Consider the following 23,711-nt stretch of genomic DNA (forward strand, 5'->3'; position numbering starts at 1 on the left):
GAGATCAGCCTACATCTTCCTCGACCGACTAGACACCAATAAACGGAAGGTCTTTGTGTAAGTTTATCAGACCAATAGCCATGGTATCCATAATCATGTGTAGGTGTAGGGTTAATTTCAAATAAGCCATCTGAAAACATGCTCTTTAATAGGCTATGGTTTACAAAAATAAGAAGACCATCACAAAATGTGACACCATCTCTAGCATGGTCGGTAGCCTATATTGTGTAAGACAACGTAATTTTGGGGACAATCAGCAAAATCACCATACTGACTATCCATTCAACAAATTATTTGTAACAGGTAAATTGCAACCTATAGGTGTTTTATGAACAAAGTATATTTTATTTGACATCAAATTTAATTTCCATTTAAACACTCCATTCATAAAATATTCTAAAACGCACGGAAGTAAGTAACAAAACATAAACACGGACTTACCGTTGAAATTGTACAATATACAGACATGAAGTCACACCTGAGGGTAGATTTACAGTGCTGCCACCCAGTGGAAAGCAAATAAACTACGCTTTCTGTTTGACACATTGTATATCTCATAGTTAAACACACATCACATAATAACACAACAAATAACAAAGACAATGAAAAGGGCCCATGAACTGTTCATCATAAAGCATGAAGATATTACAACATAGGGGACAATAGAAAGGTAATCCATTTGTCTACAAGTACATAAATCATGCTTATACATTATTAAAATAACAAATGTCAAGACAAATCACATTTATATCTGATTTACAATCAACACATCGTTAATAAACAGTTTCATTTAGTTTGACAAATTTCATAAGATTAAGACTAAAACAAAATGATGGCAGGCAACATAGATCTGAGCAATGAATAAACATATCGCATAATTAAATACAAGAGATTTTTAAACATTCATTCATTATCCTAACCTGCTTATCCTGAACATGGTCGCAAGGGGGCTGGAGCCTATCCCAGCATACATGGGGCGAAAGGCAGGAATACACCCTGGACAGGTCGCCAGTCCATCGCAGGGCACACACACCATTCACTCACACACTCATACCAATGGGCAATTTAGACTCTCCAATCAGCCTAACCTGCATGTCTTTGGACTGTGGGAGGAAACCGGATTACCCGGAGGAAACCCACGCAAACACAGGGAAAACATGCAAACTCCACACAGAGAGGCCCTGGCCGACAGGGATTTGAACCCAGGACCTCCTTGCTGTGAGGCGGCAGTGCTACCCACTGCACCATCCGTGCCGCCTTTTTAAACATTGCATCAGTTAATTTTTTTATATAAACATGGCATGATTCACATCTTTATTTAGCAACGCTGCTTGATTGTTGTCTTCAAAGCAAATGGGTTCTGCACCTGCTTGATTGACAGTGGCAGTGTATTCCCCTCCATGGCTCCATAATAATTCTTACCCATCACAGACTGAACCTATGAAGTCTAACGTTTGCTCCACTTGCTCTGGTTTTCAGACAATGTACTTCTCCTACCTTATTTAGTTAGGCAAAACAGGGGAGATATTAGTTGTCTGGTTACAATCCTCCTCCTTAGCATCAGGTTGATTTAAAGGTTGAAAGTTCATTTTCCAGTCGAGCTTTCTTATAGACAGCCAGAACAGGAACAACAAGGTCATGGAGGTACTGCCGAAATGTCTTCTCCTCTGGTTGAAAAGACTGTGTAACCTCTGTCTCCTCTTTTTCTGAGAGAAGCAGTGCTTCAGAAAGTTCCAACAACCACATGTGAAACTGCACTTTAAAATTTAAGTCCTTCTTCAAATTGCCATTCGGTGTGTAGGCCTTGTCATTCAAAATTTCGACAAGTTTCCTTTGGTTTGTTTTGGGGTCACGAAACACAATGCAGTCGTAAGCCCTCAGTAAAGGGTAACGCGGGTGATCATGGAAGTCCATAATTGTGATGCAAGCTATAATTTCCTTTAGTTCCTCCTCGGTTCCTAATTTCTCAGAGGGGATTTGTTTAATCAAGAACTTGCGTAAAATTGCCTTTTGTTCATTCGTCAGTATTGACTTTTTACATACTTGTCCACTTTGTTGTTTCTTAGGATTGCCATAGTTGGGTCTGCCTCCATTTGCAGCTACAGTTTCTGCAGGTTTAGCTGCTGAAGTGGCAGATGTATCTGCTGATGCTGTAGCTGCCCTTGAAGCTGCAGAGTTTGTAGCTTCAGCTGTAGCTGCTGAAGTGGCAGATGTAGCTGCTGAGGATGTAGCTGCAGTTGTAGTTGCTGACACTATATCTGCAGGTTTAGCTGCTGAGGCTGTAGCTGCAGGTGTAGCTGCAGTTGTGTCTGCTGATGCTGTAGCTGCTGAGGCTGTAGCTGCAGGTATAGCTGCAGTTGTATCTGCTGACACTGTAGCTGCTGAGGCTGTAACTGCAGTTGTAGCTGCTGATGCTGTAGCTCTAGGTGTAGCTACTGAGGTAGCAGCTGCAGATTTAACTGCCATGTCTGTTGCTCCATTAGCAGCCTCATCAGGGTCTGACTGTTTCCGTTCTGATGGTGGGATCAGCGTCCCTATGCCAGTCCCCAATTCTCTTTGGGCCTCTTGTGGTGGGTCGGGGAAGCTCAGTGAAGACTGCTGGGTTAAACTATCATAACCACTGTCACAAGACCCAATCGGTGATTTGTGCAAACTCTCTTCCTGTGTTGTAGAAGACTCCGTCGACTTTTTTCTTGGATCATTCTTCCCCATAAAAAATGGATCAATAGCCTTCATTGGTTTGCAAAAATGCCCTCAACTCCGTGTTGACACAGATTGTGTTGAAGTCATCATGCTTAAAATGAACATCATTTCTAAGCCCACGAGTCTTTAGCAAGCTTTCAATTTTTTTCATCTCTCCGTCTTTAAGTCTTAGTTCCAATGACTTAGCCAGACTTTCCATTTTCTTTTGGTCCTCAACATGCTCCAACAATTTGGTGAGAGTATAGCCTGCGAAATCTAGAAAATAAACATTGTTTTATGAGCATTTTTATAAGATAGATTGAAAGGTGGCATGACAAAAAACATTGGTCTTATTGATAAACAGTATGGAGGGCAGAACAGTATGAGGGCTAAGAACAGTTATTATATGCTGAATTGATTAAATTGCAAAATTAAATGTTGGAAAAAAGGCAATCAAATAAAATATTGCATCAAATAAAGTGCAAATAAATGAAATAGTGATGTATTAACCCCATATGTACCATCCATTTTCTGAACACAAACATACCCAAATAAAATGGTGACTATTCTTGAACCCTTTTGACAACAGGCACAATCTGGGTCTCTTCTTGAAGGAAACCCTTGGGCTTTATTTGCTAAAACCCCAAATTACTCTACATATTATTAAAACAAAGTCGCAGATGCTCAAACACAGTGGAAGAGAAAATTGCACAGTGAAAAAAGGAATGAATGCAAAACAAACCCTTCCTATATGGTGCTAATGCTGTGTGTCGTGGACAATGCAAGGCCTCCAGTGCAGTGCAAGGGTCATCTATTCTTTACCATTGAGCCACTTTAATTTCTCCTTTTTTTACGTTCATATAAAAATGTCCTCTAACTTTACATAAAATAAGGGATACTGACTGTTACTGTAGATATATACAGTAGAAAGGGCTGTGAAAACTTGGGCTAGCCTGCCAGATTTGGTTGTTTGGTAGCTATTAAGTACAATGCTTTTTGTCCCCTTCCTGATTACCTCTATTTTTGCATATTTCGCACACTGAATGGATTCAGATCTTCAGACAAAATGCAATATCAGATAAGGGTACCCAAAAAAACACAAAGCACGTTTTTAAATTATCATTTCATTATCATTTTACTGAACGAGCTGTCAAATACCCATAGCTCCCATGTGAAAAAGTAATTGCCTTAACTGGTTGCATCACCTTCACCAGCAATAACTGCACCCAAATGCTCCCTATAATTTGATATCATGGTGCGCTTGTAGAAACTTTGTGGTGACTACTTCACACTGATGGTAAAGATCAATATGAGTGAAGTTCAGATTCAACAGGGTTGGCTGCAATCAGGCCTGGCTCTGTTCAATCAACTCAATCAAATTATCAGTTAAATTTGGTTAAATTGATTGAGTAACTAAGGGGACAATTACTTTATCACATGAATCATACAGGTGTTTGACAGCTTATCGTTATGTCCAGAAATCCAAAATATTGACCATTGACCTGGGAGAAGAGTATCTTTGACGTGCTGCAGAGACTACACATGATGGCAGCACAACTCTTACACCTCTCCCCAGTCGTTCGCCATGGAGTACTCATTCAAATAGCCAATAATAAGCTCCTAGAAAACTGTAAGTTTCGGCTGCCTCATCCTTCGCTGTCTGTCTCTCTCACAAAAGCAATTCTTCCTCTGTGAGTTCCGGTTCAAAACTGTAATGTTGTATTTCTCCGTCAAAATCTAAAAGATAATTCTCTAACTTGGGGAAGTCAGAGCTGTCTGTCATATCGCTCAGGCTAGCGAAGTCAGGTTCCGTGATATTTATATGCTCGCCGGGATTGGTGGCCGTCCATAAACCAGTGTGGCATCACCAGGGGACAGGTGATTGATGGTCACTATGTCCCCATCTGCTGGCAACCTGAGGGACAACAACACAAAATGGCCGCCGGGCCAAAGACTCAACATCCCAGCAACCAACACGGGGCAGAAGACAGGTGCCGGAGCTTGAGTCACCTGATTGCGGCAGGCGAAAAAAGGTCAACGGCCAAACAAATCAAGGAGGGAGAGTACTTTGTGTGTGAAAACTTTGATGAAATGAAAAGGACACTTTGAAACCTGGAGGAAGGTCAAACTGTTTTGTTGACAGCTAATATTTTGACTTGAAGTAATATTGTATTCTTTGAAATACCCCATTTTTGGGAAGAACCTTTGTTTGAAATTGACTTATTCAAATCCTTCTGTTTTCGTTTGAATCCCTGATTCGTGTCCTTACCTGCACTGCCACACCCTGCCCGGGGCAACACGGCCTCTCATGATATCACACCAGTCTTTGTGTTCAAGGGTGGAGTTTAAGCGCACATTACCTTCTGGGTAACATAGGCTGGAAATTCAAGCCAAAAGTCACAGCATGTGTTTTTTTTTCCTCATATCTAGGAAACATCTACACTGACGGTGATTTTAAAAATGCCTACATTTAAGTATTTAATCCAAATAAGCATAAGTGAAAAAAGTGTGACCGTGCTCCTTTAATTGCATTCAGAATACTCACTCAGAGAGGACCCAGAGTCTGTTTCATGCCTGGCCTCTTGGACTTGCATCTGAACAGGTTCCTCGAACCTTGGCTTCTTTCCTAAAGCAGAATTGGGAAACAGAGAACTCAAAGGAAAAAAGACATTTGCAACTTCAAAACTTTAAGTTTCTTTTTAAAGCAAATGCTTACAAAAATCGGGTCTACTCACCTGGAGGCCCAGAGTCAGTTTCATTCCTGGCTTTTTCTTCTGTAACAAAATACGTCATAATTTGTGGTTAGCCTGAATTTTAAAATCAAAATATTTTGTATTTTAGAGCTATTCTCCAAAATGTCAAGTGTCTACAGCTTGTCCAAATTAGCTGTTGAATTGGTGTGTTCACAGTTAATTTCAGAGGCAGTTTTGTTTTGTGGTATTTCAAACCTTTTTGGTTGATAGAGAAATAACCTTTTTTCTTGCATTAGGCAACCATTCAAATCTTCTGTAAATGGAACAAAGATTAATAGGTTCCCTGCTATATTTCCGTATCTTGAGAAAATAGCTTTTTTCCACGTTCTGATCAAAAACGTACTGACTCTGAGAAGTGGTTGTGGTTTAGTTTTAGATTTCATTGGACTTTTCATGCTAACGCTCCTTAATCCCCATTTCACCACTGTACATAAATTTACCTATCTTAGAAAATGTACTTCTTACTTATCCACTTTCTCAGGGAATATTTGTATTAAAACCATCAGAGACCTTAGTGAAATAAAATAATCTTGTAAGATCACTACAGTCACTTAACTTTCTCAACATAATATGCAAAATGTAAAATTCAGATTAAGACCAGATTTCAGTTAAGCACAAACCCAAAATACTAAATCATTCTGCAGCCTCTACTCGGCAATATTTACCAGAACTGTCACTTATTTTCATACACATTCGGCAGTAATACATGATATCTAGGTTAATGTTAACAATATCTGTAGCATGATACATTTTGTCCCACAGTAAAACAAAAAAGATGATATTACCCAGTTGATTCATGAGGAATTGCTGTTTTTGTTTCAGGTACTCATAAAAGACAAGATATGACTGCTGATCCCCAGGTCTCATGGCAGAATACAGCGCTCTCACTTTCTCTGCCGGAATCGATTCATTCCGAATCCTGTCATAAGTTTGACTCTCAATAAGCTTCTTCCCAAGCAACTTGTCTGCTGCCTGCATGGTGCCTGCTTCTGAGAGCCCCTCGATGATGTCACTCATGTGCTGTAAGATAAATTCTGCAACTAAAGAAGAGTAAATAAATGTTAGCTTCACCTGTTTGGCAGAAAGAAAGGAATAATTCAGCCAAAATACATGTATGCCTACTTAGTTGCAAATAGAAAATTACTCGCCTTGGGTCACGTTTTTTTGTTGTTTTGTTTGGTATTTTTTATTTTAGGTGAGCTCTCTTGGGACTGTCCTTACAGTAGGCTACGTCCTTTATTGCAACACGCATTAGCAAATGAGAGTACTGTCCAAGGCTATAGCAACAATCTATGACGATTTGACTCGTTTATGCTGGACTATATGAGTAATCACCTCACCTAAATTTAGACCAAGATAAATCCGTTAAATAAATTAATGTCACACTGTGAAATACAGTAATTTGCATCAAAATGATCACCTAATTTTAATAAATCACCCTGAACCTAAAATGTTTTATAGTTGTCGGCCACTGGTGTTAACAGGCTGTAGCCGCTTTTCTATTAAAGAGTTACATCACCCATCCTAATGGAAAAGGGGTACTAGTAACTTTTGTTATAGTAGGCTACCTGCAGCTCACGTTAACCTACCACTTCAGTAGTAGCAATGTTAAAAACTTCCCGCCAAGCTCCTGCTGGTTTTTAGCCTAGCCTATACAATCTGTTCATTTTGTTTTCGTACTGCAGTGGTCCTTCGCCATAACAAATATCTCAATTGTCAAACTGTTAGCCTATATTAACTTCGCATTTTACTGAAACGAAAATGAAGACTTCCACAGATCTGGGGTGACTTACCTTTCGTTCCTTCCGCATCCATTGCAGACCGTCTTTTATTTTGTTGTTACCCTTGTTTTACTTGTTTGCACCCAATGTAAGCCTGTCTTTTTTTTGCTTACAGTTTCTTTTCATTACGCCCCGTTCCCACAGGTGTATTAACACTGAAGCTCGCACCTCCAGTGGTTACCAAAGGTGTTGCAGTTCATTAAGCCTCAGGTGCCAAAAAAGCACCCTCCTTAAAATCTTCATCTGGCAAAAACAAAGCTATCATTCTTTAACTTAGAAATATCACATACATTTTTTCAAACAGCAGAATTTATAAGATTGTTTCGTGAATATGAGAAAAGTGTAAATGGAACCACTACATGTTATTACTTGATGTACGCATAGATGGCATGAGGATATATGATTATTTGGGAGTGAGATGAACAAAATACCTACCGCTTAAATGATTATACAAATACGTATTTCAATCCAATCTACTCTCAACAGGATACTTGTTTATTGTATTTATACATACAGGCTGGTAAACATTACAGCAATTTAACCTATAAGGGTAAAACACCCCTTGCCAGCTCAGCCTCAAATGACTTGCAAACCTTGGTGACGCCCCTGGTGTAAACTCTAAAATTTCACCAAACTGAACTAAATGCTCACAAGGGATCGATTCTTTTCTGAGCCGCACGAAGAATAGCCCGTATCAGGTGAAGCTATGGAGTCTGATTGGCTGCTGTCAACACCTAGTAGGAGAGCAAAGCTGCAGAAAAAGGTTCATCTTCAGTCTGCGCTTGAAGGTTGGTTTTATTGGCTTTTAGCAATTTCTTTACAGTTTAAGAACGTTAACTCAACATAATCATTTTAACAGACACAAACACTATTACTGAACATAAACCAAGGGATGAAAACATCATATAGTTTAAATAATGAAAACTAGACAAACTTTAAGAAAAGGTGTTGTAACAAATTATTACAAAATAAACTAAACTTTAAACTTTAAACTTAACGAAATCAGGAACAGAAAATGGATTAAGAAATCCCAAAAGGGCAGATAGTAAAGAAAAAAGTTAATTTTGCTCAGGTTTGCTGTCCCAAGAGCCTTCTGTGTTCCTTGAGTGGGGGGTGGACTATATGACAAATTCCCACTTCTCTCTAGCCAGATTTTTGTCTCTGTGCATGTCCACAATAATGCCGTCCTGGAGGAGGTTGATGGCAATGTCGTCCATGTATGCCATCACCCTTTAGCCGTTCCCCCCCAGCTCCAGGTAGTGGATAGCCCACCGCACCTGGAGGAACAGTTCTAGGTAGATGAGAGATGCAGGAGGGAACCCCTGCCTGACGCCTGACCTGGCTGCAAACGGGGTAGAGGGCCGCTGATTGACAACCACTCTGCCTGTTATTCCTGTCAGACAAATTTTTGTCCAGCGCAGTAGGAGGCCAGGAATGTTCATTTTCTCTAGCACCCTCTCCAAGCACACATGACCCACCCTGTCAAATGCCTTCTCTTGGTCGAGACTGAGAAGGCGCAAGGGGGACCTCTGCTCCCCGGAGTGGATAATTAAATCCCTCATGAGGAGCAGGTTGTCATTTATGGACCTGCACACTGCAGGTCTGGTCCGGTCCGATCCGATCACCGATGTTATCAGGCCTTGGAACCTCCTCATCAGTGCCTTCACCCTGATCTTATAGTCAACTGAGAGGAGGATGATTGGCCACCAGTAACGGAGGGCATTCAGGTCCCCCTTCTTTGAGACAAGAGCTACTGAGCTCTGTCTCAGTCAGGTGCCTAAAAGCCCCTCCCTGTATGCCACGTCCTCCTTCAGGAGATCCCAGTAAGCCTGATCCCAGTCTGCGCTTGAAGGTGGTCAAAGTCTCTGCTGTTCTGACTGCCACAGGAATGTCATTCCACCACCGTGGGGCCAGATTAGACAGCAGTCATGACCAGGAAGTGTAGGTGCAACGAGGGGGATCCAGGTGCCCTGAGGTAGCGAAACGGAGAGGTCTGGCTTCCCCTATCAGGGTGAAGGTGGCAGTCTCAGCTACAGCTGTCAAACAGCGCCTCTTATGGCTCAGGTGGACCCCAGAGGGATGTTGGTAGATAGTGGTTCTGGCCAAGTGAAGGGGTTGTGGGCCAGGGTACTGCTTGTGGCCTAGACTGGTCCCATCAGTCCTGGATGGCTGAGCTGGTAGCATGCAGTGGGGATCCCCCTGGCCTCACCCAGCCAGACCACGCTATCTCGGGTGCGGGGGCTGTGGCGGCAAACCGAACCTGGGGTTATTCAGACTGCATGTTGGCCCCTGGACGGGGGGCATCCAATGTTCTTGGCCCAGTGCTTATGACAACTCTACAGGCAGCCAGGGCCCCCTCTACTTGCATGCTCTATGCTGGTTGCTGGGGCAGGTTCTGTTAGTGCCAATCCAAGGGCAGAGACCCGCCTCCTTCTTCAGTCACTTCTGGAGAGCGGGGGTTATCTGGCATCATCTAGCCACCACAGGCTTGTCAATGGCTTGATTAGTCCCCTCCTTCCTAGCCGGTCTCCCAGCGTGTGCCATCACGCCCCTCCAGCTGGTCCAGAATGCTGCAGCCTGATCACCAGTCAGCCCAGGTCGGCTCATGTCACCCCGCTTCTCATTGGCCTCCACTGGCTTCCTATTGCCGCACGCATCCGTTTCAAGGCCCTAGTGTTGGCATTTCAGGCTGTTAAGGGGACTGCCCCACCTTACATACAATCCCTGATCACTCCCTACTCCCCAGCTAGACCACTCCGGTCTGCCAGCTCTGGTCGCCTTATGGTTCCCTCTCTACGTGCACCTGGCGGTCGAGCTGCACGTTCACGCCTGTTTTCCGTTCTGGTTCCTCAGTGGTGGAATGACTTGCCTACCACTGTCAGATACTGTCAGCAGAATCCCTCCCCCTATTTCGACGCAGACTCAAACCCACCTTTTCAAACTCTACCTTAGTCCTCCCTCCTGATTTCCCCTGCCCCTCCTTTCTGATATCCCTATCCTTGTCTAGAGGTGAGAGGTGAACTCAACAATCTCTCTCCTCCTCCAAATAAATTGGGCTGGCTCTGTCAAATTTCTGATTTTCTATGAAGCACTTCAGATGTGGTTAAACTGCATATTCCCAGCTTTATCAATTCTTTTTAAATTTTTATATATACATGCCCTCTCTCCATTTCAGGGCACCATAATGTGCAGGTAAAATGGCGTCTCAGGTGTTTCTCATTAGTCAGGTGTTCAGTCGCGTTCTTAGTGCAGGTATAAGAGCTTTCAGTATGACAAAGGGCCTACTAGGCTATGGAAGACCTCCACAGTTGATGACCAAAGAATTTGCACCATAATTAAAACACCCATCTTATTCTGGCTATGGTCACAGGCTTATGGTATCAATGATTTGTGACCGGACACAGAATAAACGACACACACAAGACATCCTCTAATCCAGTTTATTCTTCAGCGAAAAGGGAAAAATAATAAAAAGAAAAAGATCAAAGGAAAAAATGAATAATTACAGAATTATTTAATTTTAACAATGTTAAACTAAAAATGCAGCACTATTCTAATGTGTAAGTAAATCTGAAACACAATTGGGTTAAATAAGAGTTTCTTTAAGATACAGGATATTCATTTTGCTTTTTGCCATGTTTTTTTTTTAATCACAACTCAACAAAGCTCTCAAAATATCAAAATAAGAGCACGCACATCTTCAGCACCCACCCCTCCCTCCACCCTTTCCTCATCCTCACATGTTCAATAGGGCATGGGGGAGGGGGGGGGGGGGGGTGGGTGGCTCAGGACTGGATGGAAGGAAGAGGAGTGGAGTGGAGAAGTGAGAGCACAGAAGTTGTTTACAGTGGAGGAATTAGGAGATGGAAGGATTATGGTTGACAAAGCAGAGGGACAGATGACAGGGAGGGTGCAGTCTGGGGTGAGAGGACAAGTGTGTGACAGTGGGCAGGAGAGAGAAAGAAAGCAGAGAGTGAGAGACGGAGACAGAAAGAGAGAGGCAGTCCTCTCTTCAGCACGTGACAGTCTCCAGCTGCCTGGCCTTTCCCCTTTCCTTTCGCAGTCTCACAGTTGTGCTCATCCTTTCCACGCAGGCGGACTGTTCGGAGGTCAGGCACCAGGCGCTGGCAAATGATCATGTTGTTTTTGTTGTGGCCTCCTGCACTCCCACACTCAAAGGGGGCAGCATTGCCCTCACGGAGAACCGAGCTTGAGTCGAGAAACAAACTGCTCAGATTGGCCATTTGTTTAAAAGCGGAATCACCAGTGTGACAGCGACCCCATTTGCTCAGCCCCTGACCCATCTCGAATGTAGTGAAGATGGCCGCCGCGTTGCGTCAGCAGTTCTGGCCTGGCTGTTGTGTGGTGCCGGGAGCTCTGTTCCGGCTAGCTCCTGGGCCGGCTGCAATACAGTGCTGGCTGACTGGCTCCCTCTGGTGGTTGCGGCATGCATGCACATTCAGTCCAGTGCTGTGCCACGGATACCATCTCTACCAGAATGAGGTCAGCAATGTGATTCCAGAAACATGCACTGTCACACTGGAGAGAAAAAAAAAAAAAAAAAAGAAAGAAAAAAAAAAGATGTCCTGCCTATTTACTGTCTATTATCTGTCCTTATCCAAGCGCTAAGCCACCCGCAGCTCAGGAGCCACACTGCGAAACAGCCAGCTAGTGGAAAGAGACCTCAAAAGATTGGAGACAGAGAGCAGGCCGCTTTTATATCTCCGTCTGAGACAGGCAGTTCTCAGTCAGCTGCCAGTTGTGGTCTGAGACTGTCTGCAAACGGGGAGAGGGTATGACTGCAGTGGACTCCATTAGGCCCACTCAGAAACACCTACTGACATGCTAGGGGAGTGCCACAGACAAAGGGGGTTAGAAAAAAACCAGGGGTGGAAAGAGCCTCAAGTCTCTACCCTACTCCAACTGACTAGGAATAGATTACAAAGAATGTGTGCTATTCCCAAAGGACCCAAAGAAGAATGAGAGTGGGGTGCCATGTGACCAAAGTTAAAAAGGCCAAACCATGATTCCTCTGATGAGTGGTCATATTTGTCTGAAAGTCTGACTGGCAGGGTGATGTCATTTGCATACAGACCCTTCCCCTGACTTGGTCTCCAAAGCTGGGTGACAAGACAAACACATTCTGGTTTCTGGATCCATGCTAAACACTTGGAGGCTTAAGGCTGTGGGGTAGTGAGGGGAAACTGGGAAAAGCTGGAGACCAGGCCCGGCGTAGAGCTGGGACCAGGGGGGCTGGGATCTGGGTTCCAGGTGGCCGTACCCTGAGCGGGATCTGGGCTTCGCTTGCTGGAGGGGTCAGGGCTATAATTGTACAGAGGTGGGTGAGGTTTAGGATCAAGGGGGGGGGGGGGGGGGGGGTATGAATTCCAAACATCTCCTGTCCTTCTCTCGCTCTCTTTCTATCTCTCTCAGGACTGGGCGGTGGTTCAGGAGCACTCCTCTCCGATGCGCTGGCATGACCGTCCCACCTTGCGGTCCAGCTTCACCATCTTGAGGACGGCCTCCTCCCGGCCGCGCCCCAGGTGGTCGAACAGGCAGTCGTGCTGCTCAGGGAGGCGGTGCAGCATGCAGAACACGTAACCTGGGAAACGGAGAGAGGAACACCACAAATTACACAACTGCTGAGGTGGCGTCTATATACAGTGCAGTCCCTAAGATTTGGGACAGTGGTGCAATCTCTTTTCTTTTGAAATGAAGCAATGAATAATGGAGGATAAAATGCAAACTGTCACCTTTAATTTGCAGGTATTTATATCCATATCAGGTAATTGCATCCCTTTTTTTTTTTTATACATAGTACCTCCATTTTAGAGGCCAAAAGTAATTGGACAGTTCACTTCTGCCGTTTCAGATTAGTCAGGTGTATTCAATCACTTCCTTAGTGCAGGTGTAAAAACTTTCCGCATTTAGTTTTGATTCTAGGCTCATGACTGCGTTTGGAGTTGGTTATGGACGTGTGTCAATATCAACGAGGATCAGAGCTGGGCCAATGCCAGTCAAGGAAACGAGGCTGAGAAATGAAAAGAAAACAGGCAGAGACCTACCACGGTATCACTGTCCAAATACTTACGTACTGTACGAGGACACTGATGAAGAGCCACTATCATTCCCTTCCAATTTTCACTGAAGTCCCCTTCCAATGTCACGGGAACATTTGTGTAGTTTGCAAGTATGAAAATAATCATTGCTGTCACACTGATTGCTTGCTTTGCATTATTAAAAACCGTGCCAGTTCACTGAAAAATCCATAACCTTGGGCAGACAAATCCCTTGTCGAACCGTCTCTCGTGTGTACACTAATGCAGAGGTGGCAAGAAAAACGATGGCCAGAATAAAGTCACAGGCTATGAAAAAGTACATTTAGATAAAAACTGCCTTCAGTGATGTATATACAAGTATATACAAGTAATATGTATGAAATGTGCTGGTTTTATGAAATAACACACACCTAACACTGTCCTGTAAAGCTAGCTTGTGGCCCTGAGAGGTCATTTATTATCATTATTTTGTAATAATTTCAGATGTTTCCATTTTTCTCCAAATTTGGTTGTCACAGTTATACCCTATCTATACCAATTAGGCATGTTATCTAGGACACACCGCATACATACGGCTAAATCCCCCGGCAGCAGGAATGGATGGAATGATCCGGAGAGCGACTCCGAGGCGATCGGGGCGAACCTCCCCCCCCGGCCGAGTACTCCCAATTACAGAGCTCCACGTGAGCCGGCAGCCCTCCCACTCACCGCAGCGGCAGGACCCCAGCTCCTGTTGGACCAGCTCCAGTTTGGTTTGGCAGCGATGGCAACGCCGGCGGCTCCTCTGCTTCGGCCCCCCGCCCGTCCCCTCGCCGTCTGGCCGCGCCCGTTTCTGTGGCGACGCCTCGCTCTCCGACTCAGAGGCTGAAACATAACCGGAGACGGGGTCTCGTAAACGCTATGTGCAACAACAAATAGGTGTAACAGCCTGTTTGAGAAAATCGAAAATTACATTCGCGGGTTACTGCTGGTTGGGGAAATACTATTTAACAACGAATCCTTTAAGAAGGCAGAATCTTCAAAAGGAGTTTTTCCACACTGTAAACCACTGGAGCCTTGGACAGGCTTCTGGAAATCTCGCAAGCATCTAATGAACACCATGCTGGAGAACAAATTGCTTTGCCCCTGGTGGCTTTTCCACTACAGCACAGTAGCTGAGCCCAGTAGCAGTAAGCATAGTGGAGAGGTCAAGTCAGTCCCCATGTAAACAAGGACCATTGGTGTGGAAGAACAGTTCTCTAAGTCCTACTCATTCACAGGTGCTCTCGGGGCTTTCTACAGCAAGCTTTGCAAGCTGGGCCTCTGTGCCGGGATTTTCACACGAATAATCCCGCTAAACACGTGAGCTAGGGACTTTCGGGACAGTACGTCTGCCAAGTGTCCGGATAAATGCCCTGATTACTTGCAGCGGATAAAACAAAATGGCCGCTGTACACAGACAATTCTAAATCTTCATAAGATATCAGAGCCGGGGTTAATGTCAGGGATCTCTGTGCTCTTCAGGCCTCCACTCAACCATACCTGGGTCGCAGGGCCTCTTTGTGGGCGTGGAGAGTGTACCGTGGGCTGTGTCTGTACAGGAGACCCCTGAAGGACACAAAAGAGGCTGGGGTTAGAGGGGAGCAGTCAAGCAGCAGGCAAGAGGATGATTGAATTGAAATTGAAGTACAGAAACCATTTCAGAAGTGGGCAAAGAAATTAAATAATTGCAGTAGCAGTTTCTATTGTTACTGTTCATGAAGTGAACTGGTTGGTGGAATGGTTCTCACTCACACCCAGTCGCTTCATGCACCCAGTTTTTTGTAATCCGAAAAGCAGCATTTTTAGCACGGCATTAGATAACTACGGTTTACCTTAGCTGCATACAGCAGTCAATATGACCCTGTGAGTATGTCATCCTGACACCACCCATCGTCCTGGCACAACTAATGCTACCACATAAAGTGGGTTGTCTGAGCTGATGCCTTTGAAACACTATCAATGAGTTATTTTCCTTTCAACATATTCCCTTTTCTCCCAGTTGGGGCTGGTAATTGCACTTGGCTCTTACTCCTATAGCACTGTTGTCCACTGAGGGGACATTGCAACTCCATACAGCACACATCAAAAGACGTAAGCCCAATAGGATAAGAGGCACATCTAACAGTAGACTCCTAGACACCTGGTGAGGAGCTAGGGTGTGCTTACATGCCAGTAGAGCAGATCACAAAAACAGGAATCTAAATTTATCGCGACGAACGAGAACTAGGACAACAGAGCTTGGAGTGGCCATTTCACAGACGCAAATAAACCATGATCTAGGACAGCCTGTCAGAACGTACATTGGGAGCCTTTAATCAGCTCGAAAGACACTTCCTGTGACCAGATGTAAAGATATGGCAGAGGATACGGATGATTTGGTCCCGTGTAAGGTTTCCAGTACGGCCCACTCACCCTCCTGTGTGCTGGGAAGTGCGGGTCCCGTGTCTTCAGCTGACGGCTGATCACAGCTGACAGGCACCAACGACAGGGATTGGCTACTGCTGCTGCTGCTCTCGCTACAGAAGACTGCTGATTGGCTACTGCTGGTGCTGGGGGCTGTGTCAGGGGCGCAGTCCTCGTCGGGCTGCTTCTTCTGGATGTCTGCAGAAAATAAGACCAGAGGAGGGGAATGATGTGGAGCGCTATCCCACCCTTCAGAGGCACAGTGCTCACAGATGCTTCTCCATGGCTTCAATTACTGACTGTGGCCTGGGGATAAACTGAACATGCTACAAATTACCCAACAGTAATATTGTGATTTACTCTATATTATGACCACTTTTTATGTTTGGGGTCAAATTCAGTTGAAATACAGAAACTTAGTGGAATAGAAAAAAATAGCGTTTTATCTCTAAATATTTAAAATCCGTGAGAAACTTCTAATTGCAGAGCCTGATGTAAGTGAAGGTTTGAAACCCGGGGAATGGGGAAACTGCCACTAGAACCACCCACAAATAATCAGAGATAAAAAATAAAAAAATGTCATACATTTTATACAGCTTCAGAGCCTGGTGTCAGATCACACGGCACTTTTCTAAGCAAAGTTGGTACAGGACCTCTGAAAACAGCGTTGCATTTAATTCATGTTTACATTTTAATCCCACCACAATAAGAAAATGAGAAAAATCACACAGAGCATTAGCCAGCCAGCACACCTCTATCTGAAGCCCACAGGGAAAACTTGGGAACATTGCCCAAGCTGAGGAATTCAATCTTCTGACCTGGGCTTTAGTGCATTCACAAGAGTGGCAAGTGAAAGAGTAGGAGACTTACCAGCAAAACACTTGGAGCAGAGGTTCATGGTTTTGCTGGACCTAGGGAAGAGAGAGAATAAATGGTTGCACTGATTTGGATGCATAGTAAGAACTTGTATTTTGTTCCAAGGAAATCCAGAGACAGAATTTACTAGTAAATGTTTAATGGTGAGAATCCGTACAGAAAACAAACCTGGCGTTTTATCTATTGAAAACGCTATTTTGTTATCATTTTAGATTAGAAAAACAGGAGTAGTGTGATATTTTCAGAATGGTGCATATTAAAAATGAGCCTTTACTTAACAGGCTAATGGGGATGGCCCATAAATTTGATGCAATTAAAATAATTGTAATGCAGCTTTTTGGTGCAACGCAGTACTGCCAAATTAGGCTCCAGCAGCCCAAGTCTAAATTTTGTTGATCTGTACATTCAGAGATCAATCTACTCTCTTCATGTAATATTTCAGGATCAGTAGCTTAGCTGAATGCAGGCCAAGTGATACATGATCGTTGAATCAGCATTCTCATTTGGGATGTTAAGCAAAAGCAATAATGCAATGGCTTTATCACCCTACATTCAATTAAAACACAATATTTCTAGAACCAGGATTTACAGAAACTATGAATGCTGAGGCAAACGGGGGCAATATAGACCGTTTAGAAAGAGGTGATTTCAGTTTGGTAGATTTCACTTCTTCATTGTATAACATTTAGCCTTTATTTAAGAGGACAATATAGCTTGCAACACTATTCCAAACTGGTTCTTTTCTCAGTTCCTACTGTGAAAAAAAAATTATATTTACAATCATACATGTATTCACCTGCATTAATATTATCATCATCATAATCAGGCTGAAACAACTTACAGCACTGACAATCGTATATAAAATGAACTTTCCTAGTGATTCATTCTAGCCACTAGCTGTCTATATTAATGATAATCTATTGAGGCTTTGTCAGAGTAATTTCTTTAAATGTTTGTTTTCATTGGCGAAACATCACATTAAATTAACTAGCTAAGCCCTCACAACCGGCTGGCAACTTAGCTCCGATAGTTAGCATAATTAATTTGCAAGCATAAAAACAAAAGGGCCAAAACTAAATGCCATATTATCGTAACAATCACAACATTAAAGGTGCAATAGGTAATTTCATAACAGTGGTGACTTCGAACAGCTAAAAGGGGAATAGCAGCAACAAACATCTTCAAACCACAACACTGTATATCCCTCCCCCTTCTCTGTAAATGCACTGACGTTGAAATGCCATTGGCTGTGGTGGTTGTATGTTATACATATAACCAATTTTCAATCAATGAGCTTGATTTATTGTACAGTACAATTTTTTGGTAAAGTGTCGGGCTGTCAACTGTATATTTTGAAACCCGAATTTAAGGTCTATAAACACAGGGAGAGGGTGAGTCAACATGTCAGTGAGCCTTTTTCAATGATAGGAAGGGATTTACAATGATCTTGTAACAATGTTTTAACACAAAATCTTACCTAGTGTACCTTTAACTTGCATCCCTAAATTAAATCATAAAATCTGGTCAACCAACCAAGAAAATACAATTATCAGTGGGAAATCAGAATTTTGCAGGCTAGCAGAGCACACCAAATTCAGTGCGATGCTATTTAATTTGAATAAAACAAAACAAAGAAACAATCGCAAACATATTGCGTAAAAAGGTTACTTTAATATAAACATTTTGCTTTTATGGAAACGCTTAGGCCATGTCATAGAAATAGTCTATATCATATTGTTTGAAACCTCAGAGCCACTTCTCAAAGAATTTTCTCTTTTGATTTCTGTTTCCCCAAGATTCTGCTCAATCTACACTGATTGGCTGGGTCTGGTGCTGTGAAGAAAGAAACATCCTAATGTAAAGATATGCACTGGAAATGTGAACAGGGATTCTCCCTACTCGAGGTTCTAGAGCCCCCGTCTCAGGTTCCGACGGGTCAAAAGTCCCTCACCTATGCAAGAGCTTGTTTTGGCACAGCCATTCCGCACAAAACAAGTTGGGCAATTTGTCAACATAAAGAGACGCTGCTTCGTAGACATCAACACTGCTGTGAAACAAACTCAGAGACACCTGCAACTTGACTGGCCGAGTTGGTCCTGGCACTAGAAAACAGGATATGTGAGCATGCCTTTCTTGAAGCAGCTTCAGTGGTATTAGTAATGTCGTGTTCACTGCAAACACCATTCTACTTCAATGCCAGGAGATGACACGCTTTCTTTAACCAAAACAGGCGGGAAGATGGCTCCGTCTCCATTACACAAACAATTTGATTGACTCAACCCACCCCTGTCAGCACAGAGATAAGATAAGGAGATGCCGATCTTGCTCATCCTTCCAAGCAAACCAAGCCTGTTTCCGCAATAGAGGTGGAACAGGATTTATTCCTGCCACTGAAGGCTCTGCTCTATGAATGCAATCATTAAGTTAAGAACTTTTTAATACAATTAACTATGACACTTGACCTCCACTGCAGAATATGCAGTCAATTTCATATACAGTCACCCGGTTTGAGTATCTCAGAAAAAACTGATCACCTGGGATTTTCATGCACCCTAGTCTCTAGAGTATGCAAAGAAAAAACAAAAAATCCAGTGAGCAGCAGTTCTGCAGACAGAAACACCTTGTTAATGAGAGATGTCAGAGGTCAAAGCTGACAGGAAGGTGACAGTAACGCATATAACCACACATTACAACAGTGGTATGCAGAAGAGCATCTCTGAACACACAACGTAACTCTAAGTGGATAGGCCACAGCAGTAGAAGTCTAAACAGCAAGTGTAATAAATACCTAATAAAGTGCATCTTAAAAGTATGCGACAAATAAACCATGATAGCCAATTAAGACAGGGAAGTTGTTCAGGGAAAGGGCTACTCCTGAACTGAATCAAACATCAAAAAATCTTATTTGGACCATTTCCTTTGCAATGCATTCTTCTTAGTATAAAAAAGAAATGCTTTATGCACATAATCAAATGTAGGTAGTGGGTGTCCAACATGTGATACTCAATACAGTCAATGTTGTTGCTAACAAATGTCACCACAAATCCTTCTACCACCAAACACAAGACCCCAAATGCAGAAATACACACCAATATTGCTGCTACCACCATAGGCGAATACACAAAGTGAGGTCGCTCTTAAGCAGACACACGAGTACACAAATAGATCTTTCTCTTTCCAGCACACAATAATGCAATGCTGTATACAAACAAACACCATTGAGAAAAAGTATCTATTTTCAATGAATTACCCACAAATGCTTTTCTTTCAGTGATATTGTCTCGCCAAATACTCCCGTTGTCCCATGTTTCAGTTATTGTTATGCCTTCCTTAAATAGGGTGGAGAAACGAAGGCTAAACCTGTGATATTTCAGTTGAGCCCTAAATGGCACACGAATGGCTGAAACTCGGTGGGTATTCATCCCATTGTGCAAGCGGGCGGACAATCCTGGAAAGCCGTGTGCTAACCGCCATTCACCTCTGAGTGAGGTGCACCTTTTCATAATCCAACCACAGGAGAGGAAACCATGTTTAATGGCTTATACATCATGTTCATATTCTAGTCAGTGGCTCAACATATAATCATGTGGTTGGAATGCTGTAATATACTAAAGCCCCTGGATCATGAAATCATCCTAGCACTGTAATAAACACCTGCTGCGAGACATGCCTTCCACTGGAATGTTGTAAATTGTTGCTGTTAGGACCAAAACCCAGAATTCTGCCATTAACAGCAGACTTTTCTCCCCTGAACCACATAGTTCATATAGGCCTACAGTTTTGACTCAGGTTTCAGGAAAAGCAGGGCGACACAGCTGTTGCACCCTTGAGACCAGTGATTTGCTTACATTTCTCCCTCCAGCTACTATTAATGTACCTGGATAACCCCACAGGAAACTCCAGTGCAGATTAAGAACCGACAACATAAATATAACCGGGGGCTAACAGCTCACTAATACATTCACAATGATAAAAAGCCACAGGACACCTACTGAAGCCACTACAAAGCCGCACCCAGGTTTGGCCTACATTTATTTGCTTGTGTAAAAATGAGCCTCCTCAAATGCTAGGGAAAACAAGCCTGATTAAATTAACGCACTGATAAACGGTGTCGGATTTCTCTCTACAGAACACTTGGACCAGACAGAAACAAAAGAAGCCAGATTGAAGGATGCCTTATGGCTTTTCCAAGACTGACACAAGGCCAAGATGACCCCTGCCAGGTGTCAGCAGTAACACAAGAAACACCTCTTTCTGCAACCATAAATGGTTGAAAGGCTGCAAAATGGCTCTTACACCTGTCAGGCTCAATCAGTTTAGTTCACCATTTAAAATTAGTTGACCTGCATTCTGAAGCATGACAATAATGATTATGATGATGATGATGACCCTGACATGCTGATCAATATCAGATACCCAATACCAAGTAATACACTCTTATCTTCATCAAGCAACAGAATCTCTTTCAAAATAATGTCATTGCACAAGATCTGGCACAGCATAAAGGCGGTTGAGTAGGAAACTGCAGTCTTCTGAGGCTCCAATTGCCAGTCAGTGACTTGACCGAACAGTGATTGGCAGTTTCTTCCCCCAGATGATTCTTACGACCCTCTGTCCTTCCTGCCCAAGTGACTCTGCATAATGTCAGTAACTATTTTGTCAAAAGAAAATATTCAAAGTAGTTAGGCAGCAGAAAGTTGATAAACCACGGAGCTGTATGTTACCAATAGAAAGTAAACTACAGCAACACTTTGCGTGATTACAGTCAGTAACTTAAGGGCGAAACTGAAGAAACACGTTGTTGAAACCTGAAGCAGATCGAAGAAAAGCAGATGTCGTTTACAAGGAAAATAATATCCCCAGGATTAAATTCTCCGTCGGTTTTTAATAAGTGTGTAATAGCGTATTATAATTTAACTAACCATCAATGTTGTTGTGGTGATAATACAACATAAATACAACAATTTCAGTCGAAATTGTGACAGAATACACATGTAAGTTATGCACAGCTTAACAGGTATACGTTAACATTATTCCCTTGCTTAATACTTGATACTTGTGTCCTTGGGGGACCCCAGAGATGAAACCCCGTAGCTTCGATGTTAGCTAGCTGGGTAAATAAATAACTTGGGCTAACATCAGCTAGCATCTAGTCATTTCAGAAGTTGGATACAGAGTAACTTGGAGCATCATCTGTTCGTCAAATGTAACTGATCTTGCTATTCACCGAACAAGCTAAGTTAGAGCCATGGTATCCATCCATGTATTACGTCCTCATTAAATTAAAATGAAATACAAATCTTTAGCATGTTACCTAGCTAACATAGCTAGATTAGCCAGCAATCATCACATGGAACGAACGCTTCACTTGTGATTTATAGCAAACGTTACAACCGCAAGACAGGTAGCTAACGTTAACGTTACTTCCAGTTATCTCCATGTTATAGCTAAAGCTAGCACAACTATAGCTACACGTAGCTACTTCGCTACAGCTAGCAAAGCAACTTGATAAACGTTAGCTACACAAAATGGAGTGATTTACTTCGGTTGCTATACTTAGCTAGCGATGCTAGCCGATAGCACGCTAGTAACTGAGTTACAACAAATGCCTGCAAACAACTAGTTAGCTTAGTTAGCTAAATGTGGTAGCTAAGCTAAACGATGCATGTCAACGTAAGCAACTAAAAACAACGTAGCGTCATGTAGCCAGGAAACTAGTTAACTAGCTGTGTGACTGTCGTTTCTCGAAACAAACGAGCTTCACGCATACTGATGTTTACAAGGAACAAACATATAAACCGAAACGAGGATTAATACTTGGTTTAACGCTTCTAATCCCCACAGTAAAAACCAGGCGATAGCACTCAAACTTAAAAATTTGAGCTCTTCCATCTAGCTAGCTAACGTTATCTAACTTAGCTAGCTAACATCCAGTCAAATATCATTAGCTAGCTCCCTACAATTCCCCACCCCCACCCAACCAGCTCAACAACAATGGATTTTTACTGTACAATAGTATGGTGATATCAGACATTGTCTTTGTTGATTACCAACACATCAACAAAAATACATAAGAATACATCTTACCCCCAGAATCCACAGGGACACCGGGGAGGTAAACTGGGTGGCTTGCTGCGTTCACTGCCTGTGTCACCCATGGCTCCAATCGGTAGATCAAGCCAGGCGAGAGCGGAGATGAGAAGGAGGCCTATTCGTTGTGGGAGGTTCCTCGGCCAGCTGTATTTCCAAAAATCCGCTTCAATGGATGGTCTGCGGTCCAAATTTAATAAAAGAACAGGGGTCCGTGCCGACACGAGCGGCCGCTTGAATCTGTAAGGCTATACAGAACAAATTCTGGGTGAACGCGGCGCTGTTAGTCCGATAGTCCGCACAGGTAACCAAGGCCGATCAGCTGGAGTTAGGTTTGTACCAAAAACAGAGGAGGGGAGTTGAGTGGCTCTGTCCAACCTACAATAGAAAAATAAACTAACTACAAAAAGTGCAAACATGCGTTTCGTCAATGCACGTTTACGTACAGGTTCTCCCCACGCCTGCCATTCAGCCACTTTATTTTTCCTCTACATACCCGGGTCGCGTGCCGTGTGTGAAATGGAAGCATCCAAATGGTTTTGCCTGTTGGGGGCCCAAGCTTTACAAAACGAAGCAGGTCAGGAAACTGCGTGTGCATAGTCCTTCATAATGGATCCAATTTCACAATAACCCTGATACCGCTGGTATTCTGTGAGAAGAATCAAAATGGTTCCAGTCGTGTAACGTTTTTATTTTTTTCAGACAAAAGAATTGAAAAAAAAAAAACCCTGAATCATATAGTTGATCGTCAGTCATATACACGAGTGCATTGCGTTAGTGCTAAAATGATACAACTAAAATTTCAACCACATCTGGTAACTGTAAAAATCACAGACACTATAGATATAAAATGAACATTCTTTTTTCAGTTTTTGGAACAAACTCTTCAAATAACTCCTTCGCTTGAATATAACGGTGTACCGTACCTGGTCCTGGCATTTCCGAACCCGGACCATACCAAAACAGAAATATCAGTTGTAGAGCGAGGCTCACTAATCAAAAGCATATGGGTGCTTTTATGTGCTACATTTCAGACTTTAATATAG

The 23,711-nt window shown here is 43.0% G+C and overlaps 2 protein-coding genes across 6 annotated transcripts; both read right to left on the reverse strand.

Moving 5' to 3' along the window:
- Positions 1-322: 322 nt before the first annotated feature.
- On the reverse strand, positions 323-7,348 carry LOC133129359 (uncharacterized). 2 transcript variants are annotated; one of them, XM_061243394.1, is made up of 5 exons: positions 7,229-7,348; positions 6,221-6,475; positions 5,418-5,456; positions 5,228-5,308; positions 323-2,958 (listed from the first exon to the last, which is right to left on the reverse strand). In XM_061243394.1, exons 1-5 carry the CDS (start codon positions 7,248-7,250, stop codon positions 2,723-2,725), a joined length of 633 nt encoding a protein of 210 aa, XP_061099378.1. In that variant the 5' UTR covers positions 7,251-7,348; the 3' UTR covers positions 323-2,722. The 2 variants fall into 2 exon arrangements, with proteins under 2 accessions (XP_061099378.1, XP_061099377.1); XM_061243393.1 differs by having other exon boundaries at positions 323-5,308.
- Positions 7,349-10,642: 3,294 nt separating this feature from the next.
- LOC133129626 (AN1-type zinc finger protein 3-like) lies at positions 10,643-23,600 on the reverse strand. 4 transcript variants are annotated; one of them, XM_061243841.1, is made up of 7 exons: positions 23,162-23,600; positions 22,663-23,043; positions 16,570-16,610; positions 15,709-15,897; positions 14,797-14,862; positions 13,984-14,139; positions 10,643-12,818 (listed from the first exon to the last, which is right to left on the reverse strand). In XM_061243841.1, exons 2-7 carry the CDS (start codon positions 22,731-22,733, stop codon positions 12,664-12,666), a joined length of 678 nt encoding a protein of 225 aa, XP_061099825.1. In that variant the 5' UTR covers positions 22,734-23,043; positions 23,162-23,600; the 3' UTR covers positions 10,643-12,663. The 4 variants fall into 4 exon arrangements, 3 of the variants coding, with proteins under 3 accessions (XP_061099825.1, XP_061099826.1, XP_061099824.1); XM_061243842.1 differs by adding an exon at positions 13,490-13,533 and having other exon boundaries at positions 22,663-23,600; XR_009708832.1 differs by adding an exon at positions 13,308-13,533 and having other exon boundaries at positions 12,696-12,818; positions 22,663-23,600.
- Between the last annotated feature and the right edge of the window lie 111 nt (positions 23,601-23,711).

The sequence above is a fragment of the Conger conger genome, chromosome 5, assembly GCF_963514075.1.
Source record: "Conger conger chromosome 5, fConCon1.1, whole genome shotgun sequence".
Lineage (NCBI taxonomy): Eukaryota > Metazoa > Chordata > Actinopteri > Anguilliformes > Congridae > Conger > Conger conger.

Excerpts from the sequence above, each read along its gene's own strand:
- LOC133129359 (XM_061243393.1), bottom strand. The coding sequence starts at position 2,736 with ATGAAGGCTATTGATCCATTTTTTATGGGGAAGAATGATCCAAGAAAA.
- LOC133129626 (XM_061243841.1), bottom strand. The coding sequence starts at position 22,733 with ATGGGTGACACAGGCAGTGAACGCAGCAAGCCACCCAGTTTACCTCCC. Across the intron at positions 16,611-22,662 it reads TGTCCCTGTGGATTCTGGGG|GTCCAGCAAAACCATGAACC; the intron begins GTAAGATGTATT and ends TCTCTTCCCTAG. Across the intron at positions 14,140-14,796 it reads AAAGAGGCCCTGCGACCCAG|CCTCTGAGTCGGAGAGCGAG; the intron begins GTATGGTTGAGT and ends GTTATGTTTCAG.